The sequence below is a fragment of the Salmo salar genome, chromosome ssa25 (assembly GCF_905237065.1).
Source record: "Salmo salar chromosome ssa25, Ssal_v3.1, whole genome shotgun sequence".
NCBI lineage: Eukaryota > Metazoa > Chordata > Actinopteri > Salmoniformes > Salmonidae > Salmo > Salmo salar.
The window spans coordinates 25,276,889-25,298,467 of NC_059466.1; the positions used below are offsets into that span (position 1 = coordinate 25,276,889).

A 21,579-nucleotide genomic window follows, 5' to 3' on the forward strand; every position below is an offset into this window, starting at 1 on the left:
TTGTTTCTCTTTGCTTTTTCGAGCTGTTCTTGCCATAATATGGACTTGGTATTTTACCAAATAGGGCTATATTCTGTATACCACCCCTAACTTGTCACAGCACAACTGATTGGCTCAAACGCATTATGAAGGAAAGAAATTCCACAAATTAACTTTTAATATTCCAGGTGACTACCTCATAAAGATGGTTGAGAGCGAGTGTGCAAAGCTGTAATCAAGGCAAAGAGTGGGTAATTTGAAGGATCACAACTATAAAATATACTGCTCAAAAAAATAAAGGGAACACTTAAACAACACAATGTAACTCCAAGTCAATCACACTTCTGTGAAATCAAACTGTCCACTTAGGAAGCAACACTGATTGACAATAAATTTCACATGCTGTTGTGCAAATGGAATAGACAACAGGTGGAAATTATAGGCAATTAGCAAGACACCCCCAATAAAGGAGTGGTTCTGCAGGTGGGGACCACAGACCACTTCTCAGTTCCTATGCTTCCTGGCTGATGTTTTGGTCACTTTTGAATGCTGGCGGTGCTTTCACTCTAGTGGTAGCATGAGACGGAGTTTACAACCCACACAAGTGGCTCAGGTAGTGCAGCTCATCCAGGATGACACATCAATGCGAGCTGTGGCAAGAAGGTTTGCTGTGTCTGTCAGCGTAGTGTCCAGAGCATGAAGGCGTTACCAGGAGACAGGCCAGTACATCAGGAGACATGGAGGAGGCCGTAGGAGGGCAACAACCCAGCAGCAGGACCGCTACCTCCGCCTTTGTGCAAGGAGGAGCAGGAGAAGCACTGCCAGAGCCCTGCAAAATGACCTCCAGCAGGCCACAAATGTGCATGTGTCTGCTCAAACGGTCAGAAACAGACTCCATGAGGGTGGTATGAGGGCCCGACGTCCACAGGTGGGGGTTTTGCTTACAGCCCAACACCGTGCAGGACGTTTGGCATTTGTGGCGCCCTGTGCTCTTCACAGATGAAAGCAGGTTCACACTGAGCACATGACAGACGTGACAGAGTCTGGAGACGCCGTGGAGAACATTCTGCTGCCTGCAACATCCTCCAGCATGACCGGTTTGGCGGTGGGTCAGTCATGGTGTGGGGTGGCATTTCTTTGGGGGGCCGCACAGCCCTCCATGTGCTCGCCAGAGGTAGCCTGACTGCCATTAGGTACCGAGATGAGATCCTCAGACCCTTTGTGAGACCATATCCTGGTGCGGTTGGCCCTGGGTTCCTCCTAATGCAAGACAATGCTAGACCTCATGTGGCTGGAGTGTGTCAGCAGTTCCTGCAAGAGGAAGGCATTGATGCTATGGACTGGCCCGCCCGTTCCCCAGACCTGAATCCAATTGAGCACATCTGGGACAACATGTCTCGCTCCATCCACCAACGCCACGTTGCACCACAGACTGTCCAGGAGTTGGCGGATGCTTTAGTCCAGGTCTGGGAGGAGATCCCTCAGGAGACCATCCGCCACCTCATCAGGAGCATGCCCAGGCATTGTAGGGAGGTCATACAGGCACGTGGACGCCACACAAACTACTGAGCCTCATTTTGACTTGTTTTAAGGACATTACATCAAAGTTGGATCTGCCTGTAGTGTGGTTTTCCAATTTAATTTTGAGTTTGACTCCAAATCCAGACCTCCATGGGTTGATAAATTGGATTTCCATTAATTATTTTTGTGTGATTTTGTTGTCAGCACATTCAACTATGTAAAGAAAAAAGTATTTAATAAGATTATTTATTTCATTCAGATCTAGGATGTGTTGTTTAAGTGTTCCCTTTATTTTTTTGAGCAGTATATATTTTGATTTGTTTGAATTGGTTACTACATGATTCCATATGGTTTATTTCATAATTTTGATGCCTTCAGTATTATTCTACATTGGGAACCACAGTGAAGAGGCAGAAGGATGCTGGCCTTCTAGGCAGAATTGCAAAGAAAAAGCCATATCTCAGACTAGCCAATAACTGGCCAATAAAAATAAAAGATTAAGATAGGCAAAAGAACACAGACACTGGACAGAGGAACTCTGCCCAGGCCACCATCCCAGAGTCACCTCTTCACTGTTGACGTTGAGACTGGTGTTTTGTGGTTACTATTTAATGAAGCTGCCAGTTGAGGACACGAGTCAGTTTGCACTGTTCTGTGAAGGGAGTAGTACACAGTGTTGTACCAGATCTTCAGTTTCTTGGCCATTTCTAACATGGAAAAGCCTTCATTCCTCAGAACAAGAATAGACTGATGGGTTTCAGAAGAAAGGTCTTTGTTTCAAGGCATTTTGAGCCTGTAATCGAACCCACAAATGCTGATGCTCCAGATACTCAACTAGTCTAAAGAAGGCCAGTTTTATTGCTTCTTTTATCAGAACAACAGGTTTCTGCTGTGCTAACATAATTGGAAAAAGGTTTTCTAATGATCAGTTATACTTTTAAAATGATAAACTTGGATTAGCTAACACAACATGCCATTGGAACACAGGAGTGATGGTTGCTGATAATGGGCCTTTGTACGCCTATGTAGATATTACATAAAAGATCAGCCGTTTCCAGCTACAATAGTTAATTACAACATTAACAATGTCGACACTGTATTTCTGATCAATTTGATGTTATTTTAATGGACAAAAAAATGTAGTAGAACTGTAGTGTATATATGACATTCATCATTATAGGCCAATGCTAAAAAGACTATGCTAGCCATAAAATGTAATGCTTCTCTATAACATGATAATATAAGCAATAATATAGTGTTAGTTGACATAACATTTCATGCAATAACAAACCCTGCAATAACACATTACTTAATCCTCTTTGTTCCTATTTGGATCATAAGGCATCCATGAGAGCGTGACCTTGCTGTCGATCTTCTGCTTTTTTTCAGGATGGCTTTCCATGACAGGCCACAGTCCTTCATCTCCTTCTCCGTGGTTCTTCACCATGTTATTTGTTTAAATAAGTTTAAATTCAGTCTACCTTTTCATTTACCTTGATTCTACAGTTCACTTTAACACTTTAATATTCTTAATACAGTTGTATTAAGGGCAAACAACATGCAAAAGGTTCAGAAAGCTTTTAGGCTACACTAGGCCTACAACACTGCTTAAAAGTGAGCGTGTGTATGTGTACGTGCATGCGCCTGCGAGTGTGTGTGTGTGTGCTTGTGTGTGTGTGTGTGTGTTCATGCACGCCCTATGTGTGCCAAACATAAGAAAATTTGCTTTTCAGACCAGATGTTTTGGCATATTACAGCTCAGAGGGTGTTCTCCCCTCTCTTGAGGTGAGAGAGAGAGAGAGAGAGAGAGAGAGAGAGAGAGAGAGAGAGAGAGAGAGAGAGAGAGAGAGAGAGAGAGAGAGAGAGTGTGTAATTGAGAGGTAGGTCATTCTCATGTTCTGATGTGGACACACAACATTTACATTCTATCCGGTCACTCCAACTTAAGATGCAATTTGTTTGTTTTTAAGTTCAAAAGTCAAAGTTGAATAAAAATGTATTCTGTTTAATTCTAGACAACACATAGGCCTACTCTAAGATTATAACCTGCCCTATAACCTGCCCTCATTATGTTATTATGTGTCAAATCAAATTGTATTCATCACATGCTTCGTAAACATCAGGTGTGGACTAACAATCAATCCGTTTTTTTTAACAACAACAATATTTCTAAATAGGATCGGGTCAGAAGCAGAATATCATAAATCTCTCGTTCCCTGAGCATAGAGCAATGTGTGCACACTGTAGGCCTAATGGCTCTTCCCTGGAGCCATGGATGTTTTCCTATCCATTGAAGATAGTTTATTAAATAATGTACATGTAGCCTAGCCGATCTAGTTGTTTTTACTGGCTTCAACATGGAAATACAGGTAACTGCCAAAATAATGGAAACACTTGAGTTAAATGAGGGATACGAAGTATATTGAAAGCAGGTGCTTCCACACAGGTGTGGTTCCTGAGTTAATCAATTAACATCCCATTATTCTCAGGGTCATGTATAAAAATTATGGGCAGGCCATTAAAAACAGGAATGCCTGTTGACTCAAATCATATTGTATTAGTCACATGCTTCATAAACAACAGGTGTGGACTAACAGTGAAAAGCTTAGATACGTCCCTTCCCAAAATTGCAGAGAAAAAGAAAATAGATAAATAATAGAAAATTAAAATACGTAATAATTAAAGTAAAAGTAGATACACAATGAGTAATGATAACCTGGCTATATACAACGGGTGTCAGTACTGAGTCCATGTGCAAGGATACAAGGTAATGGAGGTAGGTATACAGTATACTGTACATATAACTAGGAATAAGGTGACAGATAGTAAACAGTAGCAGCAGTGTACAGTCTGTGATGAGTCAAACACAGTTAGTGTGAAAAGGGACATTGCAGATAGTCCAGGTAGCTATTTAAAGCTCCAATAATGTAAATTTTTAGGCAACCCAACCAAATTCACATAAAAATGTTAGTTATAGATCTGTCATTCTCATTGAAAGCTAGTCTAACAAGCAGTAGATAGGTTCTATTACTGTGCTTCCTGGTCTTAAATTTCGTTTTGGAATCTTTTACTTTTGGTTTTACACACCAGCTTCAAACAGCAGAAAATACAATATTTAAATTCTTTATTTTGTTTTATTTTACCTTCATTTAACTAGACAAGTCAGTTAAGAACAAATTCGTGTTTACAATGAGCCTACCAAAATCAAAAGGCCTCCTGCGGGGACAGGGATTGGGATTAAAAATAAAAATATAGGACAAAACACACATCATGACAAGAGACACCACAAAACTACATAGAGACCTAAGACAACAACATAGCATGGTTATGGAAAATATATTTCACAGCGGTTTAAACGGTACAATGATTATCTACCTTATAGTTGCTTGTTGTGTCACATAAACTGAAATTAGGCCAGTTTTTATCATTTAAACCACCTTGAAATTGCGGAGCGAATTCTGCATAGTGCATCTTTAACTAGCTATTTTGCAGTCTTATATGGCTTAGGGGTAGAAGCTGTTCGTGGTCCTGTTCGTTCCAGACCCATTTAGACATGTCTCTAGAAATGTAACGATAGTCTACAATTTAAATACATTTTAAGTGGCAAGAATAAATGCTAGAGTAGCCTATTATGCTTACATTTAGGTCTCCCAAAACAGGTAGGCATATAACGCATCATTTTGACAAGCAATATTATTTTGTAGATTTAGTAAATTTCAAGGGACCAACGCAACAAATTCAAGGATTTTGGCAACATTAAAAATCCCTGGTTCTAGGAGGAGGGCTTAAATCAATCAGCGCTAACTTCGACCAATCCTGTTGACTGTGGGAGGAGACAGAATTGCAAGGGGGTGTGTCTCTAGACAGTACGCAGTCGCTTAGTACCGTATCCAACTCCGAGAGTAATGAATGGCATGAGCATTGCTTTACTATTTTTGACAAGCCATATCAAAGCGCTACCTTGGAACATACGCTACCTTCTATCGGTTTGAACTTTTATTCACATTTATTCACTAGGCATAAACCAGACAAGGAGAAGAAGAAGACCGAGTTGGACTAATTAGCCTACTACTAACTCGAATCAATAACTTAACCGCAAACTGACACAAGCTTCTACATTTTCATATTTGTCAAGCCGAAAGGGATTTTGTTTCTGGACATGTGAATCAAAGGAGTTACTGCGAACCCCTGAAAATGAAGCTACTTGCATCGGTTCTGTGTTGCTTGGGCTTTCTGCTCACTTCTGCGCTGTTTCGGAGGATCTCTTCACAAGCAGGTGAGTGACAGTTCGGTGTCTGGCTGGCTGGTGCACAGCGCAGGAGGTTTGTGGCTACTCTTGTCACAACTGTCTGCGCGCTGCGCACTGAACAAGTGGTGTGTTGTATGCCTCTTCCAACAGTCCCCACACATTTGGCCGTTTTGTTTACAAACTCTGGGTTGTCCTTCAAATTATCTATACCCACTATGTTGATTTTCGTTCATATCTGCTTTAAAATCACCCTGGCTCTATCTAAGAACATTGAAGAGTAGCCTAAAGTAGCACATACACGTCTCCTCTAATTTAAAGAGGTCGTATTGAGAAATATCAGTATATAGTAGCTAGGCTACTAGGTTATTCTATTGCCACAATGACAAACCATCCGAAATGAAAGAGTGACGTGTGTTTGGCTCGTGTAGAATTTCTGAATTCCTTATGTATTTCTCTCTAACGAAATTAGAGGAATCTCAACGGACAACATGTTTCTGCTCTCAGCCTCGAGTACAAGCCTAGACAGAGAGCGGCACTCTTCATTTTTTGGGAGAATAAGGAGCATTAAATCACCGACACACGTGTCCCTTGGCTTGGACAAACAGTGGACATCACTGAGACTGAGACCAAGTCCACCATAGCCTCCTGGCTCCTGCTTTATTCTCATCTCGCGTCGTCTGTCTCACTGTGAGAGTGGGTAGTGGGCATTGGTCCGTCCGTCTGTGTGTGTTTGTTTTCTCAGACAACATTCGATTCCGGTAAATAAAAATCGTGTTTTGTTGGTTTGGTTTACAAGTCGCAGGTACTTTTGTCACTTTGAAAGGGCACATTTGTTCTCTGAATAAACCTATCTATTAACTTTATACCCATAGGTAATAACAATCGCCGGCTATTATTATTATTATTATTATACTAATATTAGCCTAGTCTTTATTATTATTAGCCTAGTATTATTACCAGTTAGTAGTAGACTAGTTTTAGGCATAATAGTATAATATAGCCTAGCCTATAGTAAAGCAAGTAGGCAAGTTGAGTGCTGTTCTAACGAGGTTATGCCTCGTTTCAAACGTACAATACTATATACATTTGACTATGATCCGATTTTTAACACATCGCCCACATTGGTGCGCCGTGCTTGGAGCAGTGCACCTTTACACATGGTGGTAGTCTATAGTATGAACCGGAGAGAAACGCTCTCCGCTCTGCGCCAGGGAAGGGACTGAGAGCGCGCGCTGATACACACCCACACACACACACGCAACACACACGCATACACAGACGCACGCACACACACACACAAACACACCCGATATTTCAGAGTGGTTTTTCCGATCAATATCTACTATGACTGATTTATACACTCTTTAAAAACAAAGAGGTTGTTATGTTGTATAACATACAGTATTTGGCAGGTGTTCATCCCCTTCAGCAAGTGCACTGGGTGTAGGGTTTCTGTCTCTGTCCAGTAGGTAGCATATACACAGCAGCTGGTCTTTTCAACTCTCGTTTAATATCGAATCACATATTCTAAGTAACCAATCCACCATAGCACCACTCTGTTCCGCGCGCCTCACATTCTATGCAACCTGCATGCGGTTTGTTCAGAGCTAAAGGTGCAATACAGCGCACCCGCACTGCCCCAGGGCGACAAGACCTTGTGTGAATTGTCTACTAAACAAAGAGAAGGGAAGAAATAAACCGTCCGTTGCATTCCCGATAAGACCCGTTTAGTTGATAAGCCCTAGATGGTATCTTTCACGTGAGTAATTATTAGAACATTAGACCAATTATAACAATCAAATGTTGTAAACAACATGTGTAGTATTTTTGGCTAGCGCGCCTCGACTCCAAACGATATATTATAGTGTTTTATTTATTTTACCAGGCAAATTCTTATTTACAATGATGTCTTACACTGGCCATACCTGAAAGACACTGGGCCAATTGTGCACTCCCAATCATGGCCTGTTGTGATACAGCCTGGAATCGAACCAGGGTGTCTGTAGTGACACCTCTAGCACTGAGATGCAGTGCCTTAGACCGCTGCGCCACTCGGGAGTCCTCAGGATTGATTAATATATTTTCTGTATTGGAAAGCGGTTGTAGGCCTATGGCAAATGCACTTCTATATATGTGATGCTTCAGCTGTTGCAGTTTGCTGAGAGCATTGTTATCCATAATGCCGTATTCTTATGCAGTTCAGTCTCAGTCAAATAAATCCAACATCCTGCCTGACATAAAGAAGATATGTCTATCCTGTCAAGTTGCAGTGGGCTGTGGATTTAAATCAAGCAGTACTGTGACATTTAGAAGTTAACATAAAATGGTTGCATGGTGGTGGAAGAATACAAATATCAGTGTTAATCGGCTTACTTTGGATTATGTCCCCTCAAAGAGAAGATGGGACACAGAGAAGGAGAAACATCAGGATCATGATCCCAGAAATGAAACCCAAATATTGTCTCTCAAGGCTGGAGACAATATTTTTTTATACGGTAACAATTCAATCAGTAGATAGCCTACCACTATGTGTGAGTCATTGTCTATTCAGTTTGCATGCGTATGTGTCCAGTCTGTGTGTGTGTGCAGTAGGAGTAGGCCTTGCCTGTGTTGGACAGGCAAGAGGGACAGGCAAGAGGGACAGGCAAGAGGTAGAGGCGAGAGGTAGAGGCCAGTCGGACAGGCGAGATGGACAGGTGAGAGGGAGAGGCGAGAGATACTGGCAGGAGGGACAGGCAGGAGGGAGAGGCAAGAGGGACAGGCAGGAGGGAGAGGCGAGAGGGAGAGGCGAGAGGGACAGGCGAGAGGGACAGGCGAGAGGGAGAGGCAAGAGGGACAGGCGGGAGGGACAGGCGAGAGGGACAGGCAGGAGGGACAGGCGAGAGGGAGAGGCAAGAGGGACAGGCAGGAGGGACAGGCGAGAGGGACAGGCAGGAGGGACAGGCAAGAGGGACAGGCATGAGGGCAGGCGAGAGGGAGAGGCGAGAGGGACAGGCGAGAGGGACAGGCAGGAGGGACAGGCAGGAGGGACAGGCCAGAGGGAGAGGCAAGAGGGACAGGCAGGAGGGACAGGCAAGAGGGACAGGCAGGAGGGACAGGCAGGAGGGACAGGCAGGAGGGACAGGCAGGAGGGACAGGCGAGAGGGAGAGGCGAGAGGGACAGGCGAGAGGGACAGCCAGGAGGGACAGGCAGGAGGGACAGGCAGGAGGGACAGGCGAGAGGGACAGGCAGGAGGGACAGGCGAGAGGGACAGGCAAGAAAGACAGGCAGGAGGGACAGGCAAGAGGGACAGGTGAGAGGGAGAGGTGAGAGGGACAGGCGAGAGGGAGAGGCGAGAGGGACAGGAAGGAGGGACAGGCGACAGGGACAGGCGAGAGGGACAGGCAGCAGGGACAGGCAGGAGGGACAGGCGAGAGGGAGAGGCTTGACTCAGCACTTGACTTCACCTTTGTCATGTGTGCCTCTGGGTGTCCCGATGTCCCACAGCTGCACCTCTGGCATAACACACTTTACAGAGGGTGGTTACACTCTCCAGATTTGCTTGGCCGCATCCGAAACGGTACTCAATAGAGGTAGGGCTCTTGTCAAAAGTATCCCATTTAGGGTATATGGTGATGTGAGGTAGGCAGGTAGTCCATCGTGAAGGCTTTTATTTGCAAGGTGGGAATTTCAAGGTGCCAAACATAGGTCTAACCTACTCACAGTATTTACAAAACAACAAACAGGATGAAGAGCAACGTTACTGACAAGCACAGACTTGACCAGGCCTCATAATATGACTGTACTCTGTCAGGCCAAATGCCCGCGTCAGAAAGTTAGGGTTGAAATACCTTTATCCATGATGCATTTCGTCATGGAAATCAACCAATCAACAGGTGGGAATGCGCCACAACACAGTTAAACATGGCACTCACCTCCATTTTTCTGTCACAATCATTTCCCCAGTATCCGGTTTGGAGCGTGAAGTCACAAGCTCTGACGGTCTCTACTGCATAGCAACCTAGTGGTGCCAAAAGCCCCAGTCTGCCCTAGAAAGCCTATATAAATTAGGATCGCCAGAACAGCCTCAAATGTTTTTTAGACGGACGTTTTGGGCTCTAAAATGTGTTTATTATGATCAAGTTCGATCCTCATAGTGAATTCTTTTAAATCATTTTTGCTACAAATGGAGACAGGCTATTGAATGAAATAGTGATCCATTCTGACTACTACATTTGTCTTCACACAGGACCACGTGCTGACGCAGACCAATCACAGGCTGCTATGAGGAGGCTCTGGCCTTCATGCCATTGACCAGTAGTTCTCAATCCTGGTCCTGGGGACCCAAAGGCCTATAATTTTCTTTAACAAATTAATGAGTAAAAAGGTAGGCCTAAATAGTTGCAATCATATTTCCATGAAGTTGTTTTAATATATGACTTATTGTCAACATTGTAGGCCTACTTGTAAGAGATCAGCTCCGGTTGCCATTTCAGACACACACTGTGTTTGCCCTTTTTGCTCCCTTCAGATGCTGTTTGTTTTTGCTTGCTTTGAAAGAAGGGAAATTTCCATTGAAGTAGGTAAAAATGTATGGCGTCTGAGTCCTATTAATATTTATTGAATTACAAAAAAAACTCCAATTTAATTTGGAGCTTTATCAAGGGAAATGGGACGCAGTCTCGTCTTGGATGTTTTGATCATTTTTCATGATTCATATTTTATGTTTGCCTAGGCCTATATCCCCCGGTAATTTTGGTTGTACTATGTTTGAAAAGCTATATAATTGTAATTAATGTACATTAAGGACACTACATGAAGGTAATTTCAAGTTTTCATGTTTTAATGTCTGGCATTAAGATGTCTTTGGTTCACATAGTGTCAATATTCTGACATTGGGTCTTAGGGACCATATCACCAATTTACAACCAAGTAGCAATGTTGATAAACCATATGAGCAGTCCCTTTTACGCTGAGTATCCCCACAAACAGAGACTACAGTAGATGAAATGACAAGGACAAGTTGATTGTGTGATATTTGGATGTTTTTTCTTATTACGCCAATCTTGAGTTCACAGTACATCTAAATGTTTACATGGTCTGACTGACTCAAACAGGGAGTCTGGACAGCAGAGAATGGGAATGTATTTGGCTTGTGGCTTTCACAGTTTCTCAGCTACGTCACTTGTATTACATGTGCTCCCCTCCATTTCTTTCTATCAAAGCAAAAAAGAATGGTGTCATTTTCTGCCCACACGGCAATACACCACCGTCACACAAAGACCCTCTTATTCATTCCTCTAAAATCTTTGGCTATAAAGATGATGTGACCTCTGTGTCTCTGGCACTCAGCTGGAAGAATAGTGAGCTTTGATTTCCAGGCGATCCCCTCTGTAGCCCAGTGAAGGCAGACTAGCGGGCTGCTCAGTGAAGGCAGACTAGCGGGCTGCTCAGTGAAAGCAGACTAGCGGGCTGCTCAGTGAAAGCAGACTAGCGGGCTGCTCAGTGAAAGCAGACTAGCGGGCTGCTCAGTGAAAGCAGACTAGCGGGCTGCTCAGTGAAAACAGACTAGCGGGCTGCTCAGTGAAAGCAGACTAGCTGGCTGCTCAGTGAAAGCAGAGGTGCTCGTGAGGCGCTCTGCGCTAGCGAAGGCAGACTAGCGGGCTGCTCAGTGAAAGCAGACTAGCGGGCTGCTCAGTGAAAGCAGACTAGCGGGCTGCTCAGTGAAAGCAGACTAGCGGGCTGCTCAGTGAAAGCAGACTAGCGGGCTGCTCAGTGAAAACAGACTAGCGGGCTGCTCAGTGAAAGCAGAGGCGCTCGTGAGGCGCTCTGCGCTAGCTGCTCTCTGCCCCCTGAGTTAAGTGTCTTAATCAGATGAGGAACATGCAATACACAAAACAACTGAAGAGCTGAAGAGAACAGTAAGAACAGTGACACCAGGATACATTTGTGTGTGTGTGTGTTGTGTGTGTGTGTGTGTGTGTGTGTGTGTGTGTGTGTGTGTGTGTGTGTGTGTGTGTGTGTGTGTGTGTGTGTGTGTGTGTGACTATGGTGGCTTATAAAGGGGGGGGGGATGATAGGGCATAGATATAATGTTTGTTGGTTGTTTTTCCAGTATTAGATACAGTAAGTGTTGACAAGCGAGAGAGAGAGGACATACATACAGTAGCCTAGCTGATCTTTGGATCCCCATATACACTCATATATTGTGTGTGCAGTCGCTAGACGCACAAGGAGGGGCAGAGAATGATCATTTCTTAATAGAATTATGAGCACCAACCAAGCCCGAGGTCCACAGCGCTTTGTTTGGACTGTGATTCATCACATGTTGGTAATTCATCACATGTTGGTAATTCATCACGTTGGTAATTCATCACATGTGGCCTAGGTCTACTGCTGCACATGAGATTGCAAATCATGTATGTGTGATTACGGCTTAATCTGCTACATGAGACAAATAGACTACTGTGCTTCTGATTAGGCCTTGTGAGTTCCCCTCTTTCGCAGTCTTTTTGTCTCTGTTTATCTTTATCTCTCTCTCTCTCTCTCTCGCTCCTGTTCTTTTTCATAATGCTCTATCTATGGTCTCAGTAGTTCCACTCTCCTCTCTTTGAAAGTAAATCTTGTTTTTATTCATTATTTACCCCGGTACATGCTCACAACATGGCCAGTCTTAGTGTGCCAGCTGGCTTTGTGTAGGAATTACAATTTACACTAACTGCAGGGTGTCTGAGTATGGGCTGAAAGCCAAGAATACTGCCCAAGGGTGCTAGGGATGCTCTTTCCCCTTTTCTGAATCTGTGTGTGTGTGTGTGTGTGGTTGTGTTTGTGTGTTTGTGTGTTTGTGTGTGTGTGTGTGTGTGTGTGCGTGCGTGCGTGCGTGTGTGTGTGTGTGTGTGCACGCACGTTTTCATGCCTGTGTGTGTTTCTCAAGTCAAGTATCATGATCCTTTTCTTTTTACAGAGAATAATGATTTGAGGGAAAATGTAAATGACATCAGCACATGTTTGCCAAGATGGATTTCTAATAGGATTTGGTCTCGGTGGTGGAATCAATTCTTCTTGTTTTAATTAGGATGTCTATTCTATTATGGGGGAAGCCCTCCCACTGAGAGAAGCCAGCAGTACTGTCACATCCTACATACATACAGCACTGACACATCCTATATCCTACAGGCTTTATCTCGGTACTATTTATGACCGCTGTCATACAGTACTAGGATTGCCAAAAAAAAGGTTTCCCAGAAATCCTGGCTGGAGGATTTGATATTTTCTGTTTATTAATCCCTCCTCTTCTGGAAAACCTGGGATTTTTTGGGAAAGTGCCCCTTACAGTACACTGGCTTACAGACATAGAGTATAGCAGCTGAATAAATCAGATCTCATGTACAGTACAGGAACTGCCAATTAGTGCTTAGCCCATACCGGTAGCTAGCAGGCCTGCATTGCATCACACTGCTCTGCTTTGCACTGGTAAACATCGTCTTCTCTCTGTCTTTCTGTGTCTATGACATGTTCAGTACATTTAGTGTTATGACCCATCTTTCAACAGAGATTTATTCAAATGAGCAGGAAAAATACAGATGTCTAGATCCTTCCAAATGCATCCATCTAGTGTGTGTGTGTGTGTGTGTGTGTGTGTGTGTGTGTGTGTGTGTGTGTGTGTGTGTGTGTGTGTGTGTGTGTGTGTGTGTGTGTGTGTGTGTGTGTGTGTGTGTGTGTGTGTGTGTGTGCCAGAGGCTGAGAGACTGTCTGTCAGTTAGGAGGGTTGGCGGAGTGAATGGCCTTTCGACGAGTGTGTTGTGAAGGTTTAAACTGACAGTAGGGCTGGAAGGAGGGAGGACCAGGGGGGAGAGGGGAGGAGACAGAGGGGTGGGGGAGGAGACAGAGGGATGAAGCCTCAATGGGGATTGACAGCATCAACTCTGGTAATCCACAGTCTTTTCCCTCTTTCTCTTTCTATGACTGTTGCACTCGTCTATACAGTACTTCCCACACGCTTCTATCCTTTGTTTTCTCTGTGCGCTTCACAAAAGAGGAAATAATTAGAATGACAATGGAAATATGGCTAATCTCCTCTAAGACGCACTCATTACCACAATGTTTAGAGTTAAATGTTCAGATAATTGTTGCCTTTATAATTTCTGGTCTCTCTCAACCTTGTTATTCCCTCTGAAGTGTCTGACAAGTCAGGGTGATTTGTTTTATTCTCTACTTTTTCTTTTCTCTCTCCCACTCTCCCTCCCTCTCCTCTTCCTTGGCTCCTTAATAATAGTGGGGAACAAATCAAAGAATAATAATAGGTTGGCAAACCCAACCATGGAAGCAGCTCACGCTCCGCTCCACCTTCTGAAGAGTGTTTCATGTGTTTCGTGTTGCGGGGGCGCTAAAGGGCAAATTTCTCTCTTGTTTTTTTCTTTCTCTCTTCTTTCTTTTTCTCTTTCAGTAATCCCTGTTTAAAATATTCATAGCTAATCTGCGTTTACAATGTAATTACAGCAGGGGCTTTGAGTGATATTGACTGCTTCAGGACAGCTGGAACGCTCACTTAAAGCTTAATCTTGATTTAGCCGATTTGTGTGTGCATGAATAAGTAGAACAACAAGGCAACGATGTGTAATTCTGCACGGTCAGTTAAGATAAAGCTGCTTTTAATGTATCAGCAGGCACAGCCAAACAGAGAAAACCTAACATATTAAAATGCTTTTTGTTTGTGTCTCTCCTCTCTATTCTTCTCTTTCTTTCGCTCTTTCTCACTCTCTCTTTCTCAAATTTTCTCTCTCTCTCTAACTCTCTCTTTCTCTATCTCTCTCACTCGCCCCCCCCTCTCCCTCTCTCTCTCTCTCTCTCTCTCTAACTCCCTCTCTTTAACTCTCTCTCTTTTAAACTCTCTCTCTTTCTTTCTTTCATTTTTTCTTTCTTTCTTTTGTTCTCTCTCTCTCTCTCCCTCTCTCAATTGCATTTTCAATTTAAGGGGCTTCATTGTTATGGAAAACATATGTTTACATTGCCAAAGCAAGTGAAATAGATAATAAACAAAAGTGAAATAAACAAAAAGAAATTAACAGTGAACATTACACTCACAGAAGTTCCAAAATAATAAAGACATTTCAAATGTCATATTATGTCTATATACAGTGTTGTAATGATGTGCAAATAGTTAAAGTACAAAAGGGAAAATAAATAAACAAAAATATAGGTTGTATTTACAATGGTGTTTGTTCTTCACTGGTCACAAATCTTGCTGCTGTGATGGCACACTGTGGTATTTCACCCAATAGATATGGGAGTTTATCAAAATTGGATTTGTTTTCAGATTCTTTGTGGGTCTATGTAATCTGATGGAAATAGGTGTCTCTAAAATGGTCATACATTTTGCAGGAGGTTAGGAAGTGCAGCTCAGTTTCCACCTAATTATGTGGGCAGTGTGCACATAGCCTGTCTTCTCTTGAGAGCCAGGTCTGTCTCAAAACCAAGACTATGCTCACTGAGTCTGTGCATAGTTAAAGATTTCCTTCATTTTGGGTCAGTCACAGTGGTCAGGTATTCTGTTATGGGCCAAATAGCATTCTAGTTTTCTCAGGTTTTTTAAAATAAATTATTTCCAATGTGTCAAGTAATTATCTTTTTGTTTTCTCATGATTTGGTTGGGTCTAACTGTGTTGCTGTTCTGAAGCGCTGTGGGGTCTGTTTGTGTTTATGAACAGAGACCCAGGACCAGCTTGCTCTTCTCCAGGTTCATCTCTCTGTAGGTGATGGCTTTGTTATGGAAGGTTTGGGAAACGCTTCCTTTTAGGTGGTTGTAGAATTGAACAGCTATTTTCTGGATTTTGATAATTAGCGGGTATCGGCCTAATTCTGCTCTGCATGCATTATTTGGTGTTTAACGTTGTACACCGAGGATATTTTTGCAGAATTCTGTATGCCTAGTCTCAATTTGGTGTTTGTCCCATTTTGTGAATTATTGGGTGGTGAGTGGACCCCAGACCTCACAACCATAAAGGGCAGTGGGTTCTTTAACTGATTCAAGTATTTTTTGTGTGCTCTAGGGCAATGGTGTCTAGATGGAATTTGTATTCGTGGTCTCTCTCTCTCTCTATCTCGATGTCTCTCTCTCTCTCTCTCTCTCTCTCTCTCTCTCTCTCTCTCTCTGAGTTGTGTTTGTGCTCTTTTTCTGCAGGTAGATTATTCATTGTGCTTCAGGGTTTTGGGGCGATGCGTCCCTTTAAATGAACCACTTGCGTTTGTGACCTGTAATAAATGAGTTTGCAGTCAGTCGTGGAAGCTGTAAGGAGGCATCAGGGAGTGTGGGAATTTACACAGAGGGAGGTGAGAGAGAGAGGATGATAAAGGGAGGGATTGAAAGTGATTTCAGAGATTCTAGAGGGAATGGGATGCAGACTAATAGAATGAGAGAAAGAGAGGAAGATAAATGAGGGAAGGGAGGGTAGAGAAATAGAGGATGAGAGAGTGAGATAAGGTAAAGGAGAAAGTGAAGAGAGAGAGAGTGTGAGAGAGGGAGAGAGGAACCGAGAAAGAGAGAGAGATGGGGTGAAGGAGAGAGAGAAAGTCATGGAAACTGAGTAATCGCTCAGAGAGAAAGAGAGAGAGAGAGAAAGTCAGGGAAATGGAGTGATCGCTCAGAGAGAGAGAAAGAGAAAGTCAGGGAAACAGAGTGTTCGCTCAGAGAAAGAGAGAGAGAGAGAGAGAGAGAGAGAAAGTCAGGGAAACAGAGTGTTCGCTCAGAGAAAGAGAGAGAGAGAAAGTCAGGGAAACGGAGTGTTCGCTCAGAGACAGAGAGTTAGAGAGAGAGAAAGTCAGGGAAACGGAGTGTTCGCTCAGAGAAAGAGAGTTAGAGAGAGAGAAAGTCAGGGAAACAGAGTGTTCGCTCAGAGACAGAGAGTTAGAGAGAGAAAGTCAGGGAAACAGAGTGTTCGTGCAGAGAGAGAGAGAGAGAGAGAGAAAGTCAGGGAAACAGAGTGTTCGCTCAGAGAAAGAGAGAGAGAGAAAGTCAGGGAAACGGAGTGTTCGTGCAGAGAGAGAGTTAGAGAGAGAGAAAGTCAGGGAAACGGAGTGTTCGCTCAGAGACAGAGTGTTAGAGAGAGAGAAAGTCAGGGAAACAGAGTGTTCGCTCAGAGACAGAGAGTTAGAGAGAGAGAAAGTCAGGGAAACAGAGTGTTCGTGCAGAGAGAGAGTGCTTGAAAGTCAGGGAGACGGAGTGATTGCTCAGAGAGTCTGAGTGGCATGCAGTGACAGAAATAGCATGCGTAGTCAACAGCTCTATTGTTCAGCATCTCCCATGGCCCTGAGTTTAGAGGGCTGTGAACCTTGTGTCGCTCTGTGTCACTGTGTGCCAGCACAGCCAGCCTCTGCTACACACACACACACACACACACACACACACACACACACACACACACACACACACACACACACACACACACACACACACACACACACACACACACACACACACACGCACAAAACACTCTGTGCCAGCCTCCGCAGCCAGCGGGGCCTGACTGTCACCCGACTGTGGCTCCGGTGTGTGTGTGTGTGTGTGTGTGTGTGTGTGTGTGTGTGTGTGTGTGTGTGTGTGTGTGTGTGTGTGTGTGTGTGTGTGTGTGTGTGTGTGTGTGTGTGTGTGTGTGTGTGTGTGTGTGTAAGCACCAAGCAGTCACCTTGCAGCAGAGCAGAAATAGTGCAGCCCTCTATCCCTGCCTGGGTGTAAAGGTACATTAAGCACAGAATGAGGAGGGGAAAGGCAATTGACCTTGGCTGGGTGGCTGAGCTGGCTGCTTGGCTGGAGGTGTGTGTGTGTCTCTGTGTGTCTGTGTGTGTGGATGGTGATGATGATGATGATGATGCAAGGTGCAGGGAAAGTACCTTTGTTCAGAGAAGAGAAAACAGCCTGGTTAGGTGTAAGCAACAGAAACATGGTCATCTATATGGACAGCTTGCTATGATATAAACCCAACAATTGGCAAAGCTAAGATAGATAAGATTACATTTACATTTACGTCATTTAGATGATGTGTCTGGTCACTTTAATGTCATGAAGTGGTTCATGTTCAGGACGTGTATGAGTCTGTAATTGCATAGTAATTATACTCTTAGAATTATTTCAGAACTTATGTGCAATTCCTTTGTCCTGGAACTGAGATTAGCAAAATGAATTGGTTTGATTGATATGAAAAAGGTCATAATCATGACTCTTAAACAGCAAGATAGTGACTAGGTAAGGGAAGTGGTGGAAAGAAACAATGAGTTAGTGAGTGGAGGATGACAAAGAGGCAGCCCAGGCCCAAAGTCAACTGCCTGCTACCCCTGCTGTTACTGGTCGTTTACCTGAGACACTGGTACTTTATCACACCGACTGCTGCAGCTGCCCACAGTGGCCATGGACACACACACACACACACACACACACACACACACACACACACACACACACACACACACACACACACACACACACACACACACACACACACACACACACACACACACACACACGTGCCCATTGCAAACAGACAGGGGTGTCATGCTGAGGTTCAAGCTGTTTATGTGCCCCCCACTCCTTCGTTCTATCGCTCCTCTCCTGCTAAGAGACATTATCCCCCCTAGCAAGGTGAACACCATGATGATGTAAGATCGTTTGTAGCAGTGAGTGAGAAAAAGAGTGCGAGAGGGGGGTGAGAGAAGGAGAGGGTGAAAGAGAGCGAGAGAGCGCGAGAGAGAGAGGGAGAGGGAGAAAGATGGAAGGAGAGGAGAAAGAGGGAGATTTTAATGGGGAAAGTGTTTCATTTTAGCTGTATGGAGAGGAGAGACTCACTCTGTGTCCCAATTGACACCCTATTCCCTATATAGTGCACTACGTTTGATCAGGGCCCATAGGGCTCTCACTAAAAGTAGTGCACTATATAGGAAATAGGGTGCCATTTGCCACGCAAAACCAGGCGTTCCGGCAGGCTAGGGGTTTTTAGCAGGGACAGACAGACAGGTGTGAAAGGGACATGGGTGAGGCTGGTTGGTCCCCAGGAGAGTTTGGCCACTATCACAGCTGCTGGACGACACATTAATCAAGCCTGGCCCTGGGGGAGAGCTGGGACGGTGACAGGGACACTTCATCCTAACACAGGACACAGGACAGGACAGCCATATACTGATAAGACAGACACACACTGCCTGTCTACTCTTCTGTTCTGTTCTCTTCCCTTCTCTTCCCCTTACAGAAAAAACACATGATTTCACATGTGGGAAAACAAGATTTCACATTCATTTTACATGTGAAATCATGTGAAAATGTGTTTTTGGAACACTTCACATGTTATCACGTTGTTTTACATGTTGTCACATTATCACATTAGCTTCACATGTTATCACATTGCTTTACATGTTGTCACATTATCACATTAACTTCACATGTTATCACATTGCTTTACATGTTGTCACATTATCACATTAACTTCACATGTTATCACATTGCTTTACATGTTGTCACAATAACTTCACATGTTATCACATTGTTTTACATGTTGTCACATTATCACATTAACTTCACATGTTATCACATTGCTTTACATGTTGTCACATGTTATCACAATAACTTCACATTATCACAATAACTTCACATTATCACAATAACTTTATGTGATCACATGTAAACATGTGTTTTTGGAACACTTCACATGTGAAATTCATGTGGTCTCTTCTAGTCTCTTCTTTTCTATTTTTTTCTTTTCTTTTCTCATCTCTTCTATCCTCTCCTTATCAACTCCCATATCCATCCTCCCTCTCTTTCTGCTGCTTGTCTCTCCCTGCTTTTCGTGGATGGCATGGGGTGATTGATTGATTCAGGTCCAACATGCCTGGGTTCATTTGGGGGCAGACCAAGGACGCTGTTAAATTAGTAATTTTGAAAGTAGCACTCACGAGCCAAAAGTGGTCTCTGAAAACAGCTTACTACGTCAGATATGTGCAGGTATGTGCACCACGTCATTGCTCTCTCTCTCTCTATATATCTGCTGTGTCCACTAAGCCATTGGGCCCGCTCTGCAACCTCATTGGATAACGCTGGGCAGGCCTCTTAATAGCTGTCACTCAAACGTGAGGCACTGAAGCTAAATAGGATAGAACACAAATTGCTAGGGGCTAGCCCACGTTGGGGGAAATGTAGGGGAAATGGTGCGGGACAGCTTCAAGAAAGCAGTCGCTTTCAAACTATGGATTTCATAGCTAATTGAGGTAAGACAGTGATTCTGCTCATAGATTATGCATGTCTGAACTACACATTGACACATCCAGCCCAAAGCGGGAGGTTTAAAAAAGACTTTCTTAGTTGCCAAAGTAGCAGAGCATGTCTTTAACCATGAAGCCCCAATGTGTGTCTGTGCGAACAGCCCCAATGTGTTACAGACAGAATAAGGTGTCTGTGTGAACAGCCCCAATGTGTTACAGTCAGGATAAGGTGTCTGTGTGAACAGCCCCAATGTGTTACAGACAGGATAAGGGGTCTGTGCGAACAGCCCCAATGTGTTACAGACAGAATAAGGTGTCTGTGCAACAGCCCCAATGTGTTACAGACAGAATAAGGTGTCTGTGCAACAACCCCAATGTGTTACAGACAGGATAAGGTGTCTGTGTGAACAGCCCCAATGTGTTACAGACAGGATAAGGTGTCTGTGCAACAGCCCCAATGTGTTACAGACAGGATAAGGTGTCTGTGCAACAGCCCCAATGTGTTACAGACAGAATAAGGTGTCTGTGTGAACAGCCCCAATGTGTTACAGACAGGAAAAGGTGTCTGTCCGAACAGCCCCAATGTGTTACAGACAGGATAAGGTGTCTGTGCAACAGCCCCAATGTGTTACAGATAGATTAGGTGTCTGTGTGAACAGCCCCAATGTGTTACAGACAGGATAAGGTGTCTGTGCAACAGCCCCAATGTGTTACAGACAGGATAAGGTGTCTGTGTGAACAGCCCCAATGTGTTACAGACAGGATAAGGTGTCTGTGCAACAGCCACGTTACTTCAAATTAGAGTGCAGTCACAACTCACAGCTCTTAGTTTTCTATAACTATGTTCCTCTACCTATACACAAACTCTATGTCCTCCTGGGCAGTAGCTGCTCAGTGTGCTCTGTGAGCAGTGGCAAAGGTAGAAACAGTATCTACCCCTGTGTGTTCTGGGGGCTCAGACATAAGTAGAGAGTGTGACAGGTAGAGACAGTGGGACAGGTAGAGACAGGTCGAGACAGTGGGACAGGTAAAGACAGTGTGACAGGTAGAGACAGGTAGCGACAGGTAGAGACAGTGTGACAGGTAGAGACAGTAGGACAGGTAGAGACAGGTAGAGACAGTGGGACAGGTAGAGGCAGTGAGACAGGTAGAGACAGTGGGACAGGTAGAGACAGGTCGAGACAGTGGAACAGGTAAAGACAGTGTGACAGGTAGAGACAGGTAGCGACAGTGGGACAGGTAGAGACAGTGTGACAGGTAGAGACAGGTAGAGACAGTGGGACAGGTTCGAGACAGTGGGACAGGTAGAGGCAGTGAGACAGGTAGAGACAGTGGGACAGGTAGCGACAGTGGGACAGGTCAAGACAAGTAGAGACCGTGTGACAGGTAGAGACAGTGGGACAGGTAGAGACAGTGTGACAGGTAGAGACAGTGGGACAGGTAGAGACAGTGTGACAGGTAGAGACAGTAGGACAGGTATAGACAGGTAGAGACAGTGGGACAGGTAGAGACAGGTAGATACCGTGGGACCGGTAGAGACAGTGTGACAGGTAGAGACAGGTAGAGACAGTGTGACAGGTAGAGACAGGTAGAGACAGTGGGACAGGTA

General features: G+C 44.1%; 1 protein-coding gene across 2 annotated transcripts in view; it reads left to right on the forward strand.

Moving 5' to 3' along the window:
• The first annotated feature begins 5,390 nt into the window (after nt 1-5,390).
• The window catches only part of LOC106586446 (receptor tyrosine-protein kinase erbB-4), a 478,367-nt gene continuing 462,178 nt past the window's right edge, over nt 5,391-21,579 (forward strand). For both annotated transcript variants that reach the window (XM_014173739.2, XM_014173740.2), the window contains exon 1: nt 5,391-5,776. In XM_014173739.2, coding sequence (XP_014029214.2) covers nt 5,695-5,776 — 82 coding nt within the window. In that variant the 5' untranslated portion in view covers nt 5,391-5,694. The remainder of the gene's footprint in view (nt 5,777-21,579) is intronic.